Here is a 12,134-nt window from a genome sequence, read left to right as displayed (position 1 = left end):
TACAGACTGCACCTTTAACCCTAAAACAAAGTCTTAACCCTCAAACAGGCCTTTAAAGGGGCGTCAGAAAGTCAGAACTGGCCAAAACGTCCTCACTTTACTCACTTTGTTCTCACTCTGATGGTCTACAACTCAAACTGATCCTCACAAAGATAACTGTACAAATACAAACACACACAGTGTGACACAGTTAACACTCTTCTGAGCTGAGGAATTTGTGGGTGAATTTCACAAAACCTGTCAAGAGCTTGTTGGGGTCGTATTTTACACCAAAATCAAAAGAAAGAAAATGTAAAGTAAATCACTTTGGATAAAAGCGTCTGCTAAATGATTAAATGTAAATGCTTATTGTTTTCTATTTTTCATTGCTGTAATGTGCAAAAATAATCTATTATTTACTCTTGTATTGATTCAAACCACTGTTCCTGCTTTAGTCTGTGCCATATATAGAGGGCGCTGGAGTCGAGGCTGATGAAGAGGAGAGAGGGGAGGAGCTTGATGAAGAGGAGGAGAGAGGGGAGGAGCTTGATGAAGTGTCAGTTGATGATGTGCTCAGAGTCCTGAGTCGTGGAGATGATCACGTCTCTTCACATCTGAACCGATTCCAGCCGAACCGCAGGAGCAGAGATGAATTCAGAGAGGTAGAATATAACAGCCCTGATCCAAACCTATAAAGATCCATCAGCCCAACTCAAACCCCATTGCATTTGAGCTATTTTAATTCAAAATATAAACAAATGAGAAACTTTTCAATTTAAAATAGCAAGCAAGATGGCAAAAATACTTAAAGGGGTGGTTGATTATGATTTCACTTTTCTAACTTTAGTTAGTGTGTAATGTTGCTGTTTGAGCATAAACAACATCTGCAAAGTTACAACGCTCAAAGTTCAAAGCAAAGGGAGATATTTGCTTTTAAAGAAATCGTTTTTTAAGGACTACAACAAACGGCTGGTAGAGACTACACGAGCTTCCTCCCGGGTTAGTGACATCACTAACCTTAAAATTTACATAAACCCCGCCCCCGGGAACAAGATTATCATGACAGAATATGCTAATCAATGACTAGAAGATAACTACACATAAGATACATAAATTCATCAACTAACCATTCAGAAATGTCCTGTTGCTCTACATGTTGTCACTTCTTCTTGAGTCTCTCCATCATTGTCTGACTCCGGTTTGAACATAAACATTGACATTTCCAGTGCATGTCTGTGTGAGGTAAAAGGACAGGAGCTCTTAAAGCTCCGCCCCCTGTGCTGAGAGCAGCAGCTAATTTGCATTTAAAGGGACACACACAAAAACGGTGCGTTTTTGCTCACCCTCAGCTATATACGAATATCTGTGGGGTATTTTGAGCTAAAACTTCACATACACACTCTGGGGACATCAGAGACTTATTTTACATCTTGTGAAAAGGGCATTACACCACCCCTTTAACAAATCCATAAACATAGCTAACAATTATAACCATAGCCAACAATGTGCATGTGTTAGTCACTCTCATAATTGTCTCATAAATGTAAAGCTATTTTGTGAAATCTTTGTGTGTCCAGTACATGTTCACTGGAATGTTTTTCACTCAGTTTTGAAGCAGAGCAACATAATCTGTGTTTCTGTAGATCAGCAGATGATCCTGAGTCTCTACAGGACTGTATTTAATGTGTTGTCGTGTGTTCAGGAGCTGCTGAAGGTGTTTAAGGAGTTGGGTTTTAAGGGTGAGGAAAAGGTTGATTTCTCCACACTTTCCCAGCATCCCTTTCTGCAGGATCTAATAGAAGGATCCTCACAGTACCTGCTTCCTGTGAGTATGACACACAAACATGTGATCTCACACACATACTACAACAGAGCTCAGTGGTGAGAGCTAAATACAGTTAATATATTATTTTAATGATCGAATGATCTAAACAGAGAAGATTCCTGGCACTAAATGATTAATCTATTTGAAACATTTTAAGCAAGTTTTGTGGCTTTTATTCCATGTTCCACGCAAACTTCCTGTTTCAAAAGGAAAAACACAGGACAGAAAAAAGCACTTATCAAGCCTTTTGATGGGATATTTATTGTAATTGATTGTGAAATACAAATGAAAAACAAGTTTGTATTTACACTAAAACAAAAGTGTTTTTATTAATTGATTATATGTCCTCTTTATAGGACATTCACAGAATTTTCCAGACACAGCAAACTGAAGATTCTCAACATGATCAACACTCAATAACAACACACACCAACACATGAATCAGACAAGGTACATGCTAATGCTAAATTCATCATGAAAGCATGAAGAACAGTGATCTGCTGAAATTACCCTTTAATAAACTCTAAATGTTTCTAAATGTATTTACTGTAGTGAAGATACACATTTGATTGTAGCTGTGTATTCTTGTCTCATATTACAGTGAATAATTTGGTGTATTTGTGTGATTCAGAGATGATTTATGTGGATGCTTGAACATGATCGCTTACAACAAAAGCAAAATATTCAGATAAATCAATGTGAAATCAGCAGAAAACCTCAACAAAAAATGTAAAGTAAAAACATTATCTAAAAAATAGATATAAAGAATACATGAGTGAGAGATTTGTTAAATTAATATGTTAATGAATGTATATGAAAATACAGAAATATGTATGAATAACAATGTAAAGAAAATACAATAAAGAATGAACTGTGAATGAAGAATGAACAATAAAGAAATTACTGTATCTTTAGTCTCTGCCAAATGAATAATGTTCACTGTTCTGCTGTCTTGGCACGAATCAAACCCACAAACACCCACAGGTGAGATACACGACTTTACACGTCAAAAATAATGGAAACAGAGTGTAACTTCTACTGTTGAGCACACATTCAAACCTTTAAAAAAATTATCTAAAAAAGTAAACCCTATAATGATAGTGAAAAATTCAAATATTTTAGGTCTCTCAAAATGGAAGACTTTGTAGTCCTTTCCAAAAAAAAATCAGCATAGACGTGTGGACAGATTCATTCAAGACTCTTCAGGTCTGATTCTGTTGATCTGGAGCCCCAGACACATTGCTTTTAATCGATGTAGGGTTCTAAGATATTAACAATCTCACGCAAACCTTTTATCTTACCCTGTGCTCTGATGTTTTCCAGGATGGGCTGCATAGTATAGCTGTATTCCATAACGCTCCAAGTTTTATGTTTGTTTCTTTCGTACACATATCCACCAGTGTGCACACCAATCAGATTGCAGTTTACATCAAAAACTGGAGAGCCAGAAGATCCATGAAAGAAACAAGAATCATAAGTAATTTCATTGTCAAAAAAGTCCCATTTCTCTTCCAAAGACTTTTGTTTCATAACATGAAATAAATCGTAATACTCAGATACGTGTTTATCTGCAGCCTCCAGTCGTTTCTCTCTCTCAATGATGATGCAGGGGTCCATTTTCTTGACCCCTTCTCCTGGATGTCCCAAAATGCAGATCTGACCTCTTTTAATTGGAGGGTTTGGACTGTAACAACTGAGCAATTTAGGATACCTTTGTTGATACTTGTTGATAAAATTTTTATCGACAAGTGATGAATCCAAATCCAATTCGAGAAGAGCATAGTCGAAATGCCTACCACTGAAATCCTTCCCATAAAAGTAAGCGATGAGTTGTTTAACTGGTATGCGCTTGATCTCTGAATCCTTGTCTTCATAATCAAATACAGCTGTGTACTGTGCAAAGTTGACTGTCGTAAGGTCAGTCGATATCCCAATAACATGAGCATTAGTGAGGATGTATCTGTCAAAGAGTATGAAGCCGGTTCCTTCTTTAGACTCCCCGACTCGAATCTGACACACAGAGTCAGAGAGTCTCATGAGCTTCTTCACTTTCTTCAGTAATTCTCAACACTTTTATGATACTCTTCTTTGAAGAACTTCTGGACCTCAGACTTGTTCTTTAGGTTCTCTCGCTGCTTTAACGTCTCCAGTAAATCTTTAAACTGATCACGCAGAATTTTCAGAATCTCTTCGGATTTGTCTATGGGTTTAACTACATAATAGAGGTGGGAATCTTCAGTCACCTCACGATCCGATCCGATTCCGGTTCTGGGAGTCACGATCCGATTCCAGAACGATTCTTTATCCCCCCCCCATTAATTCATAAGTTTACATAAGTAATTAAGTAGTCTATTTTTTTTATAATTACAAATAAAATAAATAAAACATTAAAACAGTTTTATTTTAAGAATTTTAAACTAATATAACTTCAAACCATATAAATAGCAAATAGCCTAATAAAGAGAAGCATAGAAACAAATGACAAAGAAACAGAAGAGTGCTTTCAGTATTTAAGATTATCTGAACATTTTCCATTCAAGAACTGTGAGTGATTTATTTTCATCATACTTTTGTTTTTTACTTTGACATCTTATTAGACTGAGATATTAGATATCTATTTAGCTGCATTCACGCTCGGATCTCTTTTTAAATACAAGTAATGTGGTTTGTCCTCACCGTTTAATCCCTTAAGACATAACTTGCTGTGTTTACGTTCATTTTGCACAAGTATATTAAACCACTTACACGGAGTCGCACAGCCGCATGCGCGAGCAGTCAACACAAAGCGCGCATCAGCATTTGAAACTGAAAGCAGCCTTCTGTTAGCGAGGTTCATATTTTAAATATATAAGTCCACTGCATTCCAAACCACATAAACGATGACTTCGTAGAGCATTTTTAAGGAGAATATCGACGCGCGAGACAGCACACTTCAAGTGTAACATCAAACATGCGCGTCTCTCACAGCGCATCCTGTACAATGAAGCCTGTGAATGTCCTTATAATTCGTTTCAACCTTTCCGAACTTTATTAAATATTATTTTACTGAAGGTACGTGTGTGGGGAATTGTTAGCAAGCAGAAGACGGGTGTTTCTAAAGCAAACTCTGCGTCATCGCACATCTGGTTATAAACTAAGCTCAGAATCGATTCTGAAATTCTCAGAATCGATCCAGAATCGTTGGAGAGAGAATCGCGATGCATCGATGGATCGATTTTTTCTCCCACCACTACTACATACCGCTTGGTTGAAGGATTGGTCGACTTTGTTGTGTTTCCATCTTGTTGTTTTTCTTGCTCAGTGTTGATGGGATTCTGGCTTGGCCCGCCAATAAGACAGCAGGGGAAATCTGTCTTCACAGCAGCTCTAGGATCTTTTCTATTAGGTCTTTGGATGAGTATTTCTTTCTGTTTGTTCTTCTTTTTGTCTTTTTCGATCCTGAAAATTTTGCTTGTATTAAGAGCCTCAAGCACAGTCATGGATGTTGTACACACAACTGAATAGGTCTTAGAGTTTAAACAAAACCGGAAAATGTGTTTTTTCTCTTCAGCTTCCTGTTAAAATTAGAAAAAAATATTTATGTACACAAACATTCAAATTAATTCCACTGAAGAAATGTTTGTAATAAATGATTAATTATGCATGTGATACAGAAAGTGATCTACCAGCTGCAGATCTTTTGAGGGTCCCTCTTCAACTTCTTTCTTAACTGAAGGAGCCGTCGTTTTCTGGGAAAATGTCCACAACAGTGAAGTTAATGCAGGCGTACCACTGTCTACAATAATTTTAAATAATGAAAATGTCGCAAAACAAATGTCTTTTCACCCTGAGAGGGAAACAAATATACCTTGAGAAAATACAGTGTACAGAAAATCACTGTAAAATCTAATTAGTTGGACTTAAAAAAAAGCATGCAAACTGATTGCACTTAAAAAAAAAAACAAGTGAAGTGAAAAAGGAATAGTATGTGGTACTGACAAATGCTTAGTTAGTATAGTTCACTTACATAAGAGTTCTAGTAACTTAAAAAGAACTGTAGAGAGTACTTGATAATTTACTTTAAATAAAATAGAATTGTTACCATTTTTGTGTTTTACAGGCTGAATGTTGAAGTCTGTGACTCAAGCATGATCAATTGCAAGATTGTCACAAATATAGAGGGATTATATCAACACAATTAAAAGTTTCACAAGGTGTGTAGGACATAAGTGTTAGCAACAAAATTATAAAAGATTATTAATTAACATGAAATATGTTATACATCATTCATTCATTCATATATATAAAAAAAAAAAAAAAACAATTGTTGCAATCGCTGCATCAATGGGAAGAGAATTACAATAGTATAAATGAAGTTCCAAGTGCCCAACCAAAGTGATCACTAATCGCCATAATGGTGACTGAAAACATTTTAGGAAAATCAACATCAATTTATGAAGTCAGCTTATGTGATGTTCTCTCAAATGTATCAGTTGTATTAAAATTTTAACATTCAAGATGACTTTGGGAAATGAATGAATGCTAACGGAGTCCATTAAGTGAAAAGTCCATTAAGATTTTCCCCGCCTCAAAAACCACACTCAAACTAATCAATTAATCTTAACTTGGGTTTTCTTAGTAAACAAAGCTTAGTGTCACGGAGCGCGCTGCTATGCCTTCCTCTGGTCTCACTCGCTCCCTCTCTCCTGAGTTCTAGAACTGCAATTCCCATCACTCCTCTCTTCTCTCATCATTGTCCATCCCTGGTTTCCCTGATCACCTTCATCACCTGCGCACCATTATCTACCCTTTATCTGGACTGCTCCTTCCATTGTCCCCTTTGCGAAGTCTTGTTTTGCCCCGCAGACATTTCCAAACGTCTCTCTGGTGTTTCTCCGTGCCCTGTGCTTCCTTGGACCTTAGAGCTTTGCCTGGACTCTGGACTCTGTTAGTGAACCTTCACCGCCTGCCCTGACCCTTGCCTGTTTATCACTTCGAGTACTGGATTGTCCCTTCATTGTATGCCTTCCTGAGTTTTATGTCTGCTTATCTCTGTTTCATCACCTGTGTTAATAAAATATTGCAGATGGATCCGACCGCCTCAGCCTAGTATGTGAATAATACAGATTACTAGATTTTTACAATTAAGTTAAGACATTAAGTAAAGTTAACTAAAAAGTGTTAGTTAGAATCACTGTTGGATTTTACAGTGATTCAAAAACATCTGCTGTAATTGACAATTTGAAATCAGTGATATTTTATTACAGTTCAAACCCAATATTATTGATTTGTTACCATTTCATCTGTGACTTTTTTCTTATTTCTAAAATGACAGTTAAAACGCTGCGATCTATAAAAAAAAAAAAGTGCCTTCTATAAGAATATAATTTAGTCATAAAACTTAAGGAATGAACAGATTTAGCATAATGAATGGTTTTATCTGTGTGTTCCAATTAAACACAGACGCTTGTGTCCAAATATGCCTGCTTCCATGCAATAATTTTTTATTAATTAATAAAAAATGTGAACCAAGTAGTACACTGCCTGGCCAAAAAAAGAAAAAAAAATAGAAATTGCTGTTTGGATTTAAATAGGGCAAATGCTTACGAGTCTATGATTGGATCATTATTGCTGTGATTATTATGTTTCTAGCATGTTATGTTTGCAAGCAGTTCTTCTAACACTAATTGATGAAGTGTTTAGCTTTTCATTTCTTAAAGGGATACTTCACCTCTGGGAAGATGAATGTGTATTTAAAATAGGTCATTTAAGTAGAAGAAATGTGGAGAAATTTTTGAATTTGGAGCTTTCTAGACTGAGAAAAGCCAGAAAATGTATTTTTGGCTTATGTGGATGAAAGACAACAACTCCCAGAATGCACTTGCTTCGCTGCCTTAGGAGGCCACGCCTACCGGTTAGAGAGCACAGTTGAAAACAACAAGGCTAGCCTCAGTAAGTGATGAGTTTGCCAGGGATTTAGAGACCCAAAATGTCCGGGATTCGGCTTTTGCGTTCTACAGTCGCCATTCATCATGTTTACTGTGGCGAGCAGGACGAGGCTGACGGCCGCGGGAGAACGGCGCGAGGCCGGTGGCGTCATTACTGAGACGCGCCGGGTCTCGCATCTCTCACGGAGGAGCGGAAATTTTCTTAGCAAGGGTAAAGCGCACATCAACCGATCACTTGTTTAGCGTTCATGTAAACACTACAGTCAGATTCACCAATCGGAATGAATTCAGTTAGATTGAAACGAGAGGTGTGAGATTACCGGCGCCACCAGTCCGCCCCCAGCTCGAGCCAGTCTGGGCTTCTCGTCCGCGACAGGCAGGTCTTCTGCCTCGGCTGCTCTTCGCTATGCGACTTGTAAAGGTAGCCACAAACACCTGATTCAAGCATCAGACTTCCGAAATCCTCTTCCTCTATATCATATTGAGCACTCTCCTCCGCTATTGTCATATCTTCACATCTGTCTCCACAGCGCCTGTTAGCTTAGCTTCCAAACAAGATGGAGGATATTGCTTTCAGTTTCAGAAAGTGAAGTCCCACCCACTGATCTGTAATAGGCCTGTAGCGTGAGCGGGTCCCTCCCCCTGGAATAATGAGGAGCCAGTGTTTGTAGTCTCTACACTTTTCAATGAAATGTGACTTCCTGCTTATTATGACGCAAAATGATGATTTTTACGTCATAATAAGCAGGAAGTAAAACACTTAAATCCTTATTTCTCCCATCTCAGGGAAAAATGAATGAAAAATCCACGTTTATTATAATATATGACTGGGTTTCTAACAATACAAAACTTAATGCAAATGGGTGAAGTGTCCCTTTAAACAACCATGTAGGAAGACACATCATGGCCATATTCCAGGATGACAATGTCAAGATTCATCCGGCTTACATTGTGAAAGAATGGTTGTGAGGGAGCATGAAGAATCATTTTCATTCATAAATCGGCTCCTCTGAGTCCAGATCTTAAATTCATTGGAAGTCTTTGGGATGTGCTGGAGGAGACTTTACAGAGTGCTGGACTCTTGCATTGTCAATACAAGATCTTGAGCAAAATAAAAAAACTGGAATTCAACATTATTTTCTTGTTCTAAGAACTGTGCCATCATTACATTTTGCTGTTGTAAAGGCATTAAAGTGCTCTAGAGAATGTTTTCTTTATTTGTGGCTTTGAGAATTTCAGAAAACTTTCATGGTGACATTTGGATTTAGCTACTGATCACATTTATTTTTAAAGTAGGCTATAATTGGTGATTTTATATTGGAATGTTGATACTGATAACCGTCAGTTACCAATAGCTTTTTGTTTTGGCCTAAAGCACCATAAAACAAACAAGCAACAAATATAATGTCCTTACCTGAACATTGGCACTAGCTTGTGACGTCTCCCCAGATTCACTGTCTCTGGCAGTCTGTTTCTGAAAGAGACAAAAACTCCATTACAAATAAGCCTAAACCCAACGCAGTGTCTAAGCAGAGAGGATGAGAAGAATAACAGTCACCCACACGGCTCTGTTGAAAGGAGCTCCGAAGGTCTGTCTGCTTCAGTTTTTTGTTGGGTGGTTCTTGAGGCATGTTTTTGGCCGTTCTGTGTCTTTGAACAGGACAAATAATGAAGAGCTGAGAAATATGTTAAACTTGCATAACTTGGTTCTTTTAACAATGTAACCTTAAAATTAGTGATAGTCACTATTATTCTTAAAACTGGTATTACCTTAAAACAGTCTTGTGATAAACTTCTGCTGACATTAATTGTTTCTGTCAACTTATTTGTCTTTTATTTTTGCTTTGGTGAGACTTAAAAGTAATTTTGTGACAAAAATGTACAACGATCGATATAGAAACATTACGGTAATAATTTCATATTGTGTTTGGAAAAGGTTTACATAGTTTATTGCTGCACAATTAAATTAGTCTGAACTCTGAAGCATGAATGTGTTAGTACGTACTTTATTTCTTTCTCTTGTCGACCCGTCAATCCGTCCACGCCCGGTAAACGGAATCGAAACTCACTGAAGACCTGCAAATGTGCCTTTTTTTTTTATGTACAAAACAAGAAATTAGTTGCTAAATTTAGTAGACAGAGACATAGTTATATTCCAAATAATGATATCCTTCACCTTCACGTTTATAATGGAAATCAGAAAAACGTAGCCTACCTTGTCTGAGCTAAAAGAGTATCTGCATGGTTTACATCCGTCCGGGTAAAAGAATAACTGTATTATAGTAGGCCTACGTGCTCTTCCTTCCACGCCCAGTAGTCAACAGGGAATCGAAAGTATTAGAAATTATGATGAAAGTGAAGAGGTATGAAAAAAAATAGTAGTTATTGATTATCTAATAGTGAACTACCACATTCAACTAAGCACTATTACTTGCTAATTTGTTAACCAGAGTTTCTTGTTAGTTAACATAGTTAATAGTGTTAATAATTGCATTACTCATTTGTTCCTGCTTTCACAATTATACACTTAAAGTGTTTTTTTTATTAATAATTCTGATTACATTTCTTACAGGACATTCACAACATTTTCCAGACCTAACAAACTGAAGATCCCCAAAGCTTCAACATGATAAACACTAAAAGCAACACTTTGAATCACACAAGGCACACACTAATGAAATAATAAAAATAATAATTACATTTATATAGCGCTTTTTCTCAGCACTCAAATCGCTTTGCATAGAAGGGGGAAATCTCCGCAACCACCACCAATGTAAGGTATAATGTAAGTGTTAAAATTAAAAAAAGTGTTAAAATAATAAATGTAAGTGTAATCGAAAGCTTTGGTTTTATTTGCTGCAATTTACATCTAAAGTAAGCATGAATACACAAAGATATGAGGGAAATGCCCTTCAATAAACTGAATTTAAATCTAAAAACTAAAAATAAATTTCATTCTAAATGTATTTATTGTGGTGAAGATACATATTTGATTGTATCTCTTAAAACAGATAAAACATTAAGATGAAGTCAATGTAAAATCAGTATAAAACATAAATGTAAAGTTAAAAGAATATATAAAATGCATATAAAGAATTTATGAGTGAATGATTTGTTAAATGAGTATGGAAATATGAATACACAAGCATATATGAGCAATTAAAGAAAATAATAGATGGTAAATTAATTAAATTAAATTAAAGTAAATTAAATCAATTGTGGAATAAGATAGAAAACATGCAATGAAAACAGGAAAGAACATTTTTTGTTGGTGAGGCTAAAAACAAAAACGTACGGACTTCGACGCAATTGGATAACACTATGAGTGTCATCGGTTTAGCTGTCTTACACCACCTATATCAGATACACCGATGTGATTGGCTCCTCGCGATACAAGTGGCAAAAGTAACGTGCATCATCACTCATACCCACACACAAAAGAAATATATTTGAAATAAATTTTCAGAATATATTTTGAAATATATTTTTGGAATATATGCAAATATTCGAAATTGGCCCAATAAATATATTTTAGTTAAATATGTGAATATATTTATATATGTCAACATGTTCATATACGTTTTAACTTTTGCAAATTGTTTCATTTGAAATATTTTGAAATTTAAAACATTAACATTTTCATAAACAAACACATTTTCAATTTATTTTTTACATTTTTATTTATTTCATTTTAAATCTGAGTTCAGCTATTTTTGAGTTGACATTTAAATTTTACATGTTATAAATGTAAATATATTTCACACTGGACATCATATATTTTTGTTATATTTCAGAATACATTTCAAAATGATTAATATAAGTGAACAACAATGCAAATATATTTTCAATGTATTTGGAATATATTCCACATATATTTGACACTTTAAAATACATTTCAATATATTTTTTCTGTATGGGTTGCCAGAGTGTCTCGCAGAGACAATTCAAATTGCTCTTGCGAGAACTCTGGAGTTTCCAGGGTACAAGAAGGCTGTGGTACATCGATTTTCAAACAACGCGAACTTCGCCTGATCTCATGAAGGCAAGGTTTTTTTTAAAAAGCCCCAAACTAAATAGAAAATATGTCAAACTCAAATGTAGAATAAGGCTGGCGAATCCCTCAAGTACACTAGTAGGCAGAATGCAGCGGGAAAATGTCTGCCAGAACGACGTCAGGTGCCATCTTGACGCCATGCGGTGTGAATAGACACGAAGCAGTGGCTTTTATACGGATTTCTTCAAACAACCATTGAATATTTTAAAAATGTGCATATGCTATTATAATACCAATAAACTGCCTATCCATACGCCATATGCAATTTTCTCATCAAATTCCTGTCATCTAAAACTGCCATGGTGCTCATGAGGGCACGTTAACGTTAGGGTGCGAAAAAAAAAATCTA

The 12,134-nt window shown here is 36.0% G+C and overlaps 2 protein-coding genes and 1 long non-coding RNA gene across 3 annotated transcripts in view; 1 reads left to right on the top strand and 2 right to left on the bottom strand.

Moving 5' to 3' along the window:
* LOC311083204 (sperm flagellar protein 2-like) overlaps positions 1 to 2,297 on the top strand; it is a 29,568-nt gene extending 27,271 nt beyond the window's left edge. The window contains exons 34-36 of the mRNA XM_084114562.1: positions 435 to 641; positions 1,682 to 1,804; positions 2,161 to 2,297. Of these exons, the coding sequence (XP_083970688.1) occupies positions 435 to 641; positions 1,682 to 1,804; positions 2,161 to 2,244 (414 nt within the window). The 3' untranslated portion in view covers positions 2,245 to 2,297. The remainder of the gene's footprint in view (positions 1 to 434; positions 642 to 1,681; positions 1,805 to 2,160) is intronic.
* Positions 2,298 to 3,025: 728 nt separating this feature from the next.
* LOC311083059 (serine protease FAM111A-like) lies at positions 3,026 to 5,084 on the bottom strand (the record flags this gene model as incomplete). The annotated part of the gene is given in 3 exon segments (XM_084114310.1): positions 3,026 to 3,861; positions 3,864 to 4,016; positions 5,045 to 5,084. Coding segments are annotated over 3 exon segments (1,005 nt in total). The 3' UTR covers positions 3,026 to 3,049.
* A 103-nt stretch (positions 5,085 to 5,187) lies between these two features.
* LOC311083207 lies at positions 5,188 to 9,206 on the bottom strand. Its single transcript, XR_014606233.1, has 3 exons — positions 9,146 to 9,206; positions 5,470 to 5,532; positions 5,188 to 5,358 (listed from the first exon to the last, which is right to left on the bottom strand). It is a non-coding gene; the product is annotated as an uncharacterized lncRNA (long non-coding RNA).
* Between the last annotated feature and the right edge of the window lie 2,928 nt (positions 9,207 to 12,134).

The sequence above is a fragment of the Abramis brama genome (assembly GCF_963993115.1).
Source record: "Abramis brama genome assembly, chromosome: 5".
Lineage (NCBI taxonomy): Eukaryota > Metazoa > Chordata > Actinopteri > Cypriniformes > Leuciscidae > Abramis > Abramis brama.
The sequence above is the reverse complement of the archived record's forward strand: the minus strand, read 5'-3'. Positions and strand labels throughout refer to the sequence as shown.